This window comes from Balaenoptera physalus, assembly GCF_965194825.1.
Source record: "Balaenoptera physalus genome assembly, chromosome: 13".
Taxonomy (NCBI): Eukaryota; Metazoa; Chordata; class Mammalia; order Artiodactyla; family Balaenopteridae; genus Balaenoptera; species Balaenoptera physalus.
The window spans coordinates 26,233,807-26,245,940 of NC_138892.1; the positions used below are offsets into that span (position 1 = coordinate 26,233,807).

A 12,134-nucleotide genomic window follows, 5' to 3' on the forward strand; every position below is an offset into this window, starting at 1 on the left:
AGACCCCTTCCCCCACTGAGCTCGTTCGTCTGGACAAAACTAGACCATCTTTGTTCCGAGAGGTTGTCTTTCCTCCTGCCGCGGGTTGATCTGCTGTCTCCCACTCCTAACTCTCACCTCAACCCTCCCCCCAAAAGGTTTATGAATGCTCAGGACTTCCAGAAGACAGTCGCTGAATCTATAAAGTAGAATGGGACACCAGCAGGCATCCTCCCATCCATCGGGGAGAACAGAAGTATCAATCCTCTCAGAGCGGTGAGAACTCCCGCCTCCGTTCTCCACAATCCCCTCTTGCTCCTCAAACTGGGTGCCCCGCAGGGTGGACGTTCAACTCCAACCGTCTCCCAGCGCTCGGGTGGCCGTGGGGATCGGCTCCTCTCCGGGTGAGGAGAGGGGCGAAGCTGCTCGGGAAGGTGGGAACGCCGCGACGGGGGCGGAAGGCGCCCGAGCTCGGCCCGCGGCGGGGCGGACCCGAGGACCCTGCGGTCGGCGTGCCCCCGCCCCGCCCCCGCGGAGGCCGCCGCCTGCTCGCCGGCCGCGGCGCACGCGTGTGCAGGAGGGGGCAGCGCGATACTCCCTGGCCGGCCGTGCGCCGCGCCCGACCCTCCGCCTCGCGCCCGCGCCGCCGAACCCGACCCGGGCCGTCCCGGCACCATGCGGAGGGTGAGTGCGCCCCGCCTCGAAGGCGGGAGGGGGCCGGCGAGCGTGAGAGCGCGCCCCTCCAGCCCGGCTCAGGGCCGCCGGGAGCGATGCGAGAGCCTCGCGGGGGAGCCGGGCGGGAAGGGCCGAGGGCTGGGCGGCCGGTCTCGCGGGGCCGCGGCCGTGGTCTGGGCGTGGGGGGAGGCGCCCTAAGGACGGTGTCGGCGGGCTACAGGGGGCCCTGGCGTCTCTCCTCTCCCGAGGGCATGGGGCTCATTTGTCACCTGCGGCGGCGCGGACACGTCGGGGCTCTCTGCCCGCGCCTCCCCGGGGCCGCGGTGGGCTGTTCCCCCCCGCACCCCGCGCCTCTGGTTTGCGGGGGGAGCCCCTTCCCCCGCGACCCCCGAGCCGGCTCGGCTCGCCACTGCGTTCTGAGCTCGGCGCCTCGCTCCTCCCTCGGGAGCCTCGTAAACTTTGCGGGCGGGCGCGGGTCGGGCTCCCGCGGCGCACACTCCAGGGAGGGGCGGGCCCCAGAGTCGGGCGGGTGACAGCGCAGTGGCGTGGGTGTGAGTTTCGGGGAGGTGGTCGTCACCCCTCGCCTCTAGACACGCGCTCGCTTCTGGCGTTTGTTAGGCGCAGGGCAGTGTGAACTCGAGTCACTCCCTCGGCGCGAGGGAGGCAGGCGCTCGCTGCTCGCCGACCGGAACCCGCGCCGAGGCCCGGAGGCCGGCTCCCAGCCCTGCGCCTGGGCTGGGAGCGCCCTCGGCAGCGGCTCCTTCCCAAACGGCAGGTGTGAGGGCCCTGCGCACACCCTTTCCCCTCCAGCCAGAGCCCTTAGTGGAAAAACTCCAATCTACAGGCTGAACTGCAGGGTTTATTCCACCTCAAGGGACAGCCTGAGGTTGGTGATGTTTGTTGTCCGCCCCGAGAGCACGCGCGCACAGGTCCTGCACAGCTTGATCTTGCCTGTCTGAGGGAGCTGACTGACACGAACGTGTTGGTGGTTTCATGAGTTACCAGTACCAATATGCGGCTGGATTTTAATCTTGGGGACAGAGGCTGCTTTAATCAAACGCGGGATCTCGGCACTTATAGGGAGAAGAGGGTGGAGGAAACTCAAGGAGATCCAGGTAGATATCCATGACATTTCCCCAGACCTCCTAAGGCCAACCCTGATGACAGTTTATGTGCCAAAGAAAGGGTGTTGGGTGTTTTCTGAAGAGACGAGGCTGAGAGAGGAAATGGGAAAAGCAGAGTAAGACTCTCACCAGAGCCTGTGAATTTCTCTGGCTTGGAGTTTGGGGTTGCCTTGTTACTGAGGTATGTATGTGCCCATTAATTTGGTCACCTGAGTGGCCCTTCCAAAGATTTCTTCCTCTCAGGGGCTGGGTTGCTTCAACAGGAACTCTGGCCTGTTGTTTTGCAGATGATGCCAGATTATTAGGTATTCTGTTTGGTGGAGGTGGGTGGTGTTTGGCGTGAATATATGAAGAGCAAGTGTGAATTGGCCCCAGCTGCCTCTGGAAAGTCTGTTAGTGAGCTGACACGGAAATTTACCTGGCTTACCTTTGGAGTGAGTCCAAACCTGCTCAGGTGTTTTTGGGGAGAATAGGATTCCAGCCAGGCTGGCCAGCTAGTTGGCATGCCTGGCATCGGTGGAGCAGCAGAAATGGAAATTGGTGGGGCTACTTGTTTAAACTCCAAATTTAGGGGTCAGCAACCTCCTTTTACTTTGAGTGCCACTGGGGTTCTTAAGGAAGGCAGCTGGGATGGGATCTGTAGGCCTCAGTAAGGTGTGTTAGGTGGAGAATCTAGATTTGCAGATGGAGGGCATTGACCAGAGTATTTTAAAATGAGATTTGCATATCACCTGCTTTAGGATGGAAGCGATGAATGCTCGCTAGAAATGCAGATTTCTGGGCTCTACCTCAGTCCTATTATATCAGAGCCTCTAGGACTGGAGCTCAGCAATTTATACTTTAAGCACCCACCACCACCTTAAGGCATACGTATTAGACATCTACTATGTGTAGGCACTGTTCTGAGCTCTAGGAGTACAGAGGGCAGATGACAGCTAAGAGCCTTGTTCTCTTGGAGAATGCATTCTAGTTGAGAAATTTGACAGTACAGAAGTAAACAAATATTCAAATAATTTTACAGAGTGACAAGTGCTGTGAGGAAAATAAAGCAGGATTATGGAATAGTTACTAAGCCCAAGCTTGTACTGCTGGCTGCAAGACAGGCCAGTAAACTGAGAGACGAGGTGTTGGGACAAGGAACAGTAACTTTATTCAGAAAGCTGGCAGACTGAGAAGATGGTGGACTAGCGTCCCAAAGAACCATCTAAACCTGAGTTAGAATTCAGGCTGCTTTTATACTGAAAGGGGAGGAAGGGTGGCTGGTTGTTGCAGACTTCTTGGTGCCGGAATCCCTTGTTCTTGCAGCTGTCCTGGTAGGTCTGGTCATAATGTTCCTATAAACCTTCAACAAGACAAATGTTTTTTCTGTTCTGCAACTTTTTATCTCTATATGAGTGGGAAAGTGTTATACCTTTAAAGGTCAGAGCCTTGGGAATGGGCTATCCTGTATATTTCAGGCTATAGGCAACATTCTTTTACAAAAGGATCAGAGCCAGCATGACTTAAGCACAGGCAACAGAGCACAAAGTTTAGAGCTAAAGGAATAGGTCAGTATGGAGTGAGGTTCGTTCTTCTCTGTTACAGAAAGGGGAGTGAATCAGGCAGTGAAGCCATTTTAGCGTGTGTGGGCAGGGAAGACGTTTCTAAGGAGTTGACATTTGAACTGTGAATTACACGATGAAAAGAAGTCAGTTATGCAAAGTTTCAGGGAAAGTGCTGCAGGCTGAGGAAGATCAAATGCGAAGGCCCTGAGGCAGGAACAGGCTTGGCCTGTGTGAGAAACAGAGAGAAGATATCAGAGTTGAAGCAGAGTGGGGTGCATAAGGGGTGGGGAAAGTGGAATGAAGGGACCAAGTTCTATAGGACCTTCTTGGCCATGTTAAGAAATTTAGATTTAAGCCTAAATGCAGAGGGATGATATTTAGAGAATTTTAAGGAGAGGAGTAGAATGATGTGGTCTGGTTTACTTGTTTGAAGATCAGTTTGGCTATTTTGCGTAGAATGGATTATGGAATGGGGATGGTACTGGTAAAGGGAGACCACCTTTGAGTGCAGGAGTGATGGAGAGAGGGGGAGATATTTTGGAGGTAGAGTCAACTGAACTTGCTGATGTGGGAGGAAGGAAGGGGTAGGAATCCTCTCATGTACATTTAAGGTTGCTAATTGCGTGTGAGTGTGGGTATGTGAGAGTGTGTGCGCGCAAGAGAGAGGGAAAGAGAAGTGGAGAAAAGAAGGTGGTTGGGCCTTGGTTGGAATGCCCCAATGATAATGAAAATAGCTAACAGTCAGTGAACATTTTCTGTGGTACATGTATTAGCAAGAGTCTTGTGAAATAGCAACTGTTGTCACCGTTCTACAGATGTGGTAATAACAAGCTCAGAAAGGTTGAGTATGTTGCTCTAGGCCACTCAGCTTGAGTGTTGGACCTGGAATTGTATCCGGGTTTGCCTGCCCCAAAGCCCTGGCTCTTGCCACTATGCTCTGCTGCCTACAAACTGCCTGCTCCTGCCTCAGACCTTTTCTGTTTCCGAAGAGATAATTTAGCTGTTCAGAAGATGCGTGTGGCAACCTTTTAGCTGTTGTAGATCAGTAAATGCAGAGGGAGGGAAGACATTCTACTAGAATGGAAAGTAATGGCTATTTTCATTGGTGTTCCTGAATGAAAGGGTGCATAGGGAATGTTCAAAATGGGAGCACAGAAGATGCCCAATAACTGGGTTTCTCCGAGGAGAGGCTGACATGGTGCATCACCACTCTGCCCGGTGCTTTGAACCTCACGTGACCACCAGAGAAGCCATATGCTGGATTCTTCTTTCACTTCTTCACGTAGCTAGCTAATGTTTTGTTCTCTATTTTTGCATCCAAAATGAGCTCTTTCCTATGCAGAGCCAAGGGTTTTAGAGGATTGGTTACTTTAAAAAATTATTTGTATTAAAAAGAGTTAGAAATCAGTTGTGAAAAAATAATTACAGTGGTAGCTACTTTTTATTGATCGCTTTCTTTGTGCCAGGCATCTATTATCTCCCTTCATGTTCATAGCAACCTTTTTTTTTTTTAAATTAATTAATTAATTTATTTTTGGCTGTGTTGGGTCTTCGTTTCTGTGCGAGGGCTTTCTCTAGTTGTGGCGAGCGGGGGCCACTCTTCATCGCGGTGTGCGGGCCTCTCACTATCGCGGCCTCTCTTGTTGCGGAGCACAGGCTCCAGACGCGCAGGCTCAGTAGTTGTGGCTCATGGGCCTAGTTGCTCCACGGCATGTGGGATCTTCCCAGACCAGGGCTCGAACCCGTGTCCCCTGCATTGGCAGGCAGATTCTCAACCACTGCGCCACCAGGGAAGCCTCATAACAACCTTTTAAGTTACAATTAATAAGTGATACATTTACACAATATAAAATTTAAAAGATATGGAGAAGTTTACAGTGAACATTGTTCCTCCTACCCTGTTTCCCAGCTAGCTGCTCCCCTTCCCCTAGAAATAATTGATGTTAAACCCATTTTTTGTATACTTCCAGGAATAATCTATGCAGATACATAGCAGGTATATATTCACACTCCCCCGCCCCCCCCCTTTTTTTTTTTACACACAAATGTAAATGTAAAGGGTAGCATATGAGTGCACTTTGCTTTTTTCCCTGTACACAAGATCAGTGTTTGTAGATCTGCCGGTTCTTTTTATGGCTGCATATAGGATACCTTTATATGGATCTACTAGAAGTGGTGTTTCTAGTCTTTTGCTACTACCAGCAGTGCTGTGCTGAATAATCTTATACATACATGATTTTATATGTATGTGAGTATATCTGTGTGATAAATTTCTGGGTCAACTGATACAAACATCTTTACTTTTGTTAGGTGAAGCAGCATAGTATTCAGGAGATATTTATAGAAATATATAGATACATAAATATAGCAATTTGGCACAGACTTGGGAGCCGGATTTCCTGGTGGTTGCATCTTGACTCTGCCATTCACACGCTGTGTAAGTCACTTAACCTCTCTCTAACTCCGTGGCTTGACTTGTAAAATAAGAATAAGAATAGTGCCTACCTAATAGGATTGTTATGAAGATTCTATCAGTTAGTCTGTGTTGATTTGTTAATCACCCCAAAACTTAGTGGCTTAAGACAAATCGTACTCGGCTTTTGAGTCGGTAGGTTGGCTTTTCTTGGCCGGCCAACCCAACTGAGCTCTGCTAAGTTCTCTCATGCTTCTGTGGTCCTGGTGGGTCAGCTGGTCGCTGGAGGATCTAGGATGGCCTCATTCATATATCTGGCAGTGGACAAGTGAGTTGGGCTGTGGGGACCTTGTTTGGGACAGCGGGTTTCTTCACATGGGGGTCTCTGGGTGCAAAAAAACAGCAAGAGATGGCAAACCCCAAAGCATAAGCATTTTTCAAATCTCTGCTTGTGTCACATTTGCTGTTGTCCTGCTGACCAAAGCAGGTGTCCTGCCAAGCTTAGAGTCCATGTGGGAGGGGACTCTCCAAGGACAAGGATACAGTGAGGGGAATCATTGCTGCCATTTTGGTAAACAATCTTGAATAAGTTAATGGAATAAGTCAATAAATGAATAAGTTAATAATTGTAAAGTGACAAAAATGGAATGAGTTAATAATTGTAAAGTGACTAGTACAGTACCTGGCACATTGTAAGTTTGTTAAACTGAAAAAAAAGAGAGGTATGACCAAGTTGCCCTCACTTTTCACCTCCACAGCAGCGTGTGAGAGTGCTGTCTTCCTGTTTCTTCCTAACATTGTAGCAAAGTGATTTATCCGTGGAGAGGCGGGTGTTCTTGTTCCCATTTTAAAGATGGAAAAAGTGATGCTCAGAGATGTCAAGGCATTTTTTCTGATGCTACAGACCAAACAACAGTGTGAATCCTTTGTGCGTCTGGCTCTAGAGCGCCTCAGCTTGTCTTGCTGCTCTAGACAGAGGTGTGATTTCTGTGTCCCTGATGCCCCAGCCACTGCTCTCCCGCCCACCCTCCCATTTCATGCCTCTCATTTCCACTTCACATTTGGGTCTTACTAGGTTGAGAGGGATCTGTCAGTCTGTTGTAGTCTTTCATAGTGACTTTGATTTCATCCTGGCCTACTGGATTCAAAGTAAAGTGTCCACAGAGACAGTGGGCTCTGTTATGTTTGCAAAGGGATGATAAAGGGAAACTTGTCACTTTATCACTTTTAAATTCAGAAAATAGTTGTCTGGCCTTATTTTTTTTATTCTTTCTTCTTTTCATTCCTTAACATCTTTTTGCTTCACTTTCTCCCTTACAAAGCAGAAATTCCATTCCCCAAGGGGACAGATGTGAAGGTAGGAGACATTATTTCATTGTGGTTCAGGACTTGCTCCTGGAGACAGATTGCCTGGATTCAAATCCAGCTCAGCTATTTATTAGCTGTGTGACTTGGATTGGCTAACCTGCATTAAAGGGTTTTTCTGAGGGCTGAATAATAATCTGTTCAAAGTGCTCTATTATTATTACGTAGCAGATTACTTTTGCTTCTGTCTTCTCCGTTCTGTTTTACATCCTTGCTCCTCCAAACCTATTCCTACGCCCCTAGATATGTCTGACATTTACTGAGTCCTTACTCTAAGTGCCTTATGTGTAATTAGCTCATTTAATCCTCAACAAACCTCTGAAATAAGTGCCATTTTGTTCCCGTGTTCAAGTGAGGAAGCTAGACACTGAATAGCTAAGTAATTTGCCAGGCATACCACAGCCAGTAAATGATATAGCAGGGATTTTAAACCAGGCATTCTGGCACCAGAGTCTGGGTTCTTAATGTTTATGCTAAAAAAAAAAAACAAAAAACAGGATGGAAGCTTGGGGATTTAAAATTGAGAGCTTCTGCTCTAGGTAAACTGCTGGTAAACTTACATGCAGCCTGCATCCTCAGCAGCTGATGAGTATACCCACCTGAGCCTTAGACCGAAAATCCTAGCACAAAAAAAAAAATAAACTTTCAATCCTTTTGCCAAAAGCCTTTCCACTTCAGTTATGGTAATCCTAACAAGATTTCAGGCCTTGTGCCTCTCTTGTAACTGAGGTGTGACCTTTGAAAATACATGGGGCTTTTTTTCTTTTAATTAATTAATTAATTTATTTATTTATTTTTGTCTGCGTTGGGTCTTTGTTGCTGCGCCTGGGCTCTCTCTAGTTGCAGGGAGCGGGGGCTGCTCCTCGCTTCGGTTCGTGGGCCTCTCACCACGGCGGCCTCTCCCGTTGCAGAGCACGGGCTCCAGGCGCACGGGCTCCAGCATTTGTGGCGTGAGGGCTCAGTAGTTGTGGCGCACGGGCCTAGTTGCTCCGCGGCACGTGGGATCTTCCCGGACCAGGGCTCGAACCCGTGTCCCCTGCATTGGCAGGCGGACTCCCAACCATTGTGCCACCAGGGAAGTCCCATGGGGCTTTTTTTTTAAGGTTTGACAATCAAGCTGTCTAGTTCTGAGTCTTGCCACCTCTTGCTCCTTTTGATGGATTGCTTGTCCAGTGGCAGACAACGCTTGCCGAAGGGGCAGAGAGAATAAAATACAAACACTACAGATAATACATAGCTCTTTGAGTTTAGAACTGTGTGTCTCTTCAAGTTGAAGGAAACAACTGAGGCAGTTTCGTAAGCTTTGTTTGTACATGGACTAAATGTAATGTGGTGACTCTCATGGAACAGATATTTCAAATGAACCTCATTGTGTGGTACACATCCATTGTGAGTGAGCGAGCTCTGCATGGCCCCGATATCCTCAGAGGGTTGGCGTCTGTCTAAGGAGGTGGTGAAGCAGTTCTGTGAATGGTGGTATGCTGTTGCAAAGGAAGAAGAAGGTGGTAGGGGTCGTAGTGGGAGTTCCTTATCTAGTCGGGTCGGGGGCAGAGGGAAGGTTCATAAAAGCCTTCCAGACAAAGTGACTATTAGCTGAGACTTGAAGGGTGAGCAGGGCAGCCAGGAAAGAGGAGGAGGATTGAGTTCCAGGTGGGATGAACAGCCTGTGTAAAAGGGGGAGAGGAGTAGCGCATTGAAAGAAGCAAGAGGCGTTTAGAGTAGCTAAATGCATAGAACACAAAAGAGTAAACGGGAAGAGTTGAGGAGGGAAAGATAGGGAAAGGCCAGGTCATAAAGGGCTGTGTAGGTCATGTTGAGAAGTGTCTGAAGGGCAACAGAAAGCCACTGAGATGTTCTAAGCAGATTTTTGAAAATCAGATATTTGCTTCAGAAGGTTCCTTTGGCCACAAGGTGGAGAATGTACTGGAGAGGCAAGACTGGGTTAGGAAGCCTGGTTAGGAGGCTGTTACAGTCATTGATCCAGATGACCTGGACCAGGGAGATGGGAAAGGGAAAGGAGAGACCTGTTCTATTCAAGAGATATTTTAGCAGTAGAATCAGTAGGACTTAGTGACTGATAGGATGCAGAGGATCAGGGAGGACAGAGGTTAAGGATGACAGACTACCAGGTTTCTGGCTTGGAAACTGGGTGTATGGTGTTGCCATGAACTGAGACATAAAACTCTGGAGGAAAAACCAAGGGGTGGGACTTGGGAAGATTGCTTCTGTTTTGTACACTTTGAGTTTGAGGCATATAGGTAATAGCAATGGAAGCCATTGGAATTACAGAACAGACAATGTATTTACAAACAGTGTTTCACAAAATCTGTGTACATAAGAATCACCTGGGGACTTCCCTGGTGGTCCAGTGGTTGAGAACCCGCCTTCCAATGCATGGGATGCGGGTTTGATCCCTGGTTGGGGAACTAAGATCCCACATACCGCAGGGCAACTAAGCCCGTGCGCCACAGCTAAAGAGCTCACATGCTCTGGAGCCCACACGCCACAACTACGGAGCCCACGCGCTCTGGAGCCTGTGTGCCACAACTACAGAGCCCGTGCGCTCTGGAGGCCACACACCACAACTAGAGAGAAGCCTGCACCACAACGAAGAGCCCGTGTGAGACCCGACGCAGCCATAAATAAATAAGTGAATAAATAAATATTTTAAAAAAGAACCCATCAGGTTTTAAAGAAAAATAAGAATCACTTGGGGGGTTTATTAAAAATGCAGATTCCTGGGCAACCTCCAAAGCTGCTGATTCAGTAGGTCTGCGGTCAGCAACTGGAATCTGCAATGTCTAGTAGAGTTGGCAGTAATGCATAATCTACAAGCCAGCTACCTCACCCTTAGGTATATGTCCTGGAGGATCTCTACCACCCTCTGACCTACACTTTAAAAAAAAGGAAATGTCTAATATGTAAAAAGATATAAAGATTAATACATTGACATCTGTGTATCCACCACAGCTTAAAATAAAAAAAAAATTTTACTAAGGTAAACTATGGTATATTTATAACATGGAATAGAGCTCAGCCATAAAAGGGAACATTCTACTGTATATGCATGAACATGGATGAATCACAAGCTAGACACAGAAGTACATACTGTATGATTTTGGTTATATGAAGTTCTAGAACAGGAAAAACTAAATTATGGTGATAGGAATCAAAACAGTGGTTGCTGGTGGGGATTGACTAGGAAGAGGCATGAGGAATTTTCTGAGGTGATGGAAATGGTCTACTTCTTGATAGGGGTGCGGTTTACATGGGTGTATACATCATTCAGACTCATTGAACTGCACGCTTAAGATCTATATCATTATATGTAAATTATACCTTGATAAAAGACTGTAACCCAAAAAAAACCAAAAACAAAAACAAAAAAACCCAACAATAGCAGAGATGGAGCTCTCCCAGTACTTTCCTTCCAACCAAAGGTAGCTTCTATCCTGAATATAGCATGTCTATGCCCTTTAATATTTTTATTACATCTGCATATGTCCTTAAGCAAGATATACTGTTATTTTGCCTGTCTTTGAACTTTATATATATCACAACATATATACACATATGTGTGTGTATGAACGTATTATGTATTCTTGTAATTTGCTTTTTTGCGTTATGTATGTGAGATTTATCCATTTGATACCAGTAGCTGATCATGCATTTTTAGGCCTAAGTATATCATGAAATGAAATACTACATAATTGAGTTATCCTTTCTCTTTCTGCCATGTGTTTAGGTTGTTTCAAAGCATTGCTGCTATCATGTTGTGTATCTACTTGTTTGTGAGTGCCAGGGCATTTAGGGGTGGGATAGTGGGGCTGCGAGATAAACGTACTGTCAATTCTGATATTGCCATACTCTTCTCCAAAGAGGTTTATTAGCAGTTTGTGAATGGTCTATATTTTTACCAAACACTTGGTACTGTCCGACTTTACATTTTTTTTGCAAATTAGACAGGGGTGAAATATTATCTCACTGTGGTTTTAATTTGTGGTTCCCTGATTACAGGTGTGGTTGAACATATTTTTATGTATTCTTTGGCCATTCAAGTTTCCTCTTCTGTGAAATATCAGTTCATATCTTCTGCTCATTTCTTTTTTATATTGTCTTTTTCTTACTGAGTTGCAAATACATTTTTCCAGTTTGTCTTTTTTTTTAATTAATTTATTTTTTAAGTTTTTTTATCTTTTTAGTTTTTGGCCTCTTCCGGCGGCATGTGGGATCTTAGTTCCCCAACCAGGGACCAAACCCATGCTCCCTGCAGTGGAAGTGGAGTCTTAACCACTGGACCACCAGGAAAGCCCCCCGTTTGTCTTTTTTTAATGGAATATTTTGATGAATTTTAAGGTATAATATTTGAGTTTTGTGCTTTTTGCTTCATAAAGGATCCTTCCATGTCTGCAAACTAAAGATATTTACCGATGTTTCCTAAAAAGAGTTTTTGCCTTTAATATTTAGACCATTAACCCACTTGATATTAAATTCAATATTTTAAGTGAGGTAGGAATTCAGTTTTTCCCCCATATTGACAACCAGTCATTCCAGCAACACTTACTGAATACCCATCCTTTCCTCACCAATGTGCAGTGCCACCTTTTGGCATTTATCAAGTTTCCATATATGGATGAGTCTACGGGCTCTTTATTCAGATCTCAGTTACTACTTATTTATACTAACTCCTGATACCAGGCAGTAGAGTCACCTTGCCTCGTTGTTTTGAGTATGTTTAAATGTTTTGTTCATTGATGTATCTAGTGCCTAGAACAATGGCAGACCCATAGTAGGGGATCAGTAAATATCTATTGAATGGCTGAAGGAATCTCATCGGGTACCTGCTAAGTCAGTAGTCCAGCAGTTCCTGACATGCTGGACGGTGGTTTACCTGTGGGGAGAGGAAGAGAAGGCAGTCGGAAACACTGTCTCTTGCTTCTGCCCTCCGTTGCTCTCTGTTGCTTTTTGTCTCTTCTCATTCAGACCAAAATCTAGAAGAATGAATCCTCAGCCAGCCCAACAACTACTACTCAG

The 12,134-nt window shown here is 46.7% G+C and overlaps 1 protein-coding gene across 1 annotated transcript in view; it reads left to right on the forward strand.

Annotated features, from left to right (window-relative positions):
- Nucleotides 1-544: 544 nt before the first annotated feature.
- Nucleotides 545-12,134, forward strand: part of TMCC3 (transmembrane and coiled-coil domain family 3) — a 310,722-nt gene continuing 299,132 nt past the window's right edge. Inside the window, exon 1 of the mRNA XM_082419009.1 lies at nucleotides 545-663. Coding sequence (XP_082275135.1) covers nucleotides 655-663 — 9 coding nt within the window. The 5' untranslated portion in view covers nucleotides 545-654. The remainder of the gene's footprint in view (nucleotides 664-12,134) is intronic.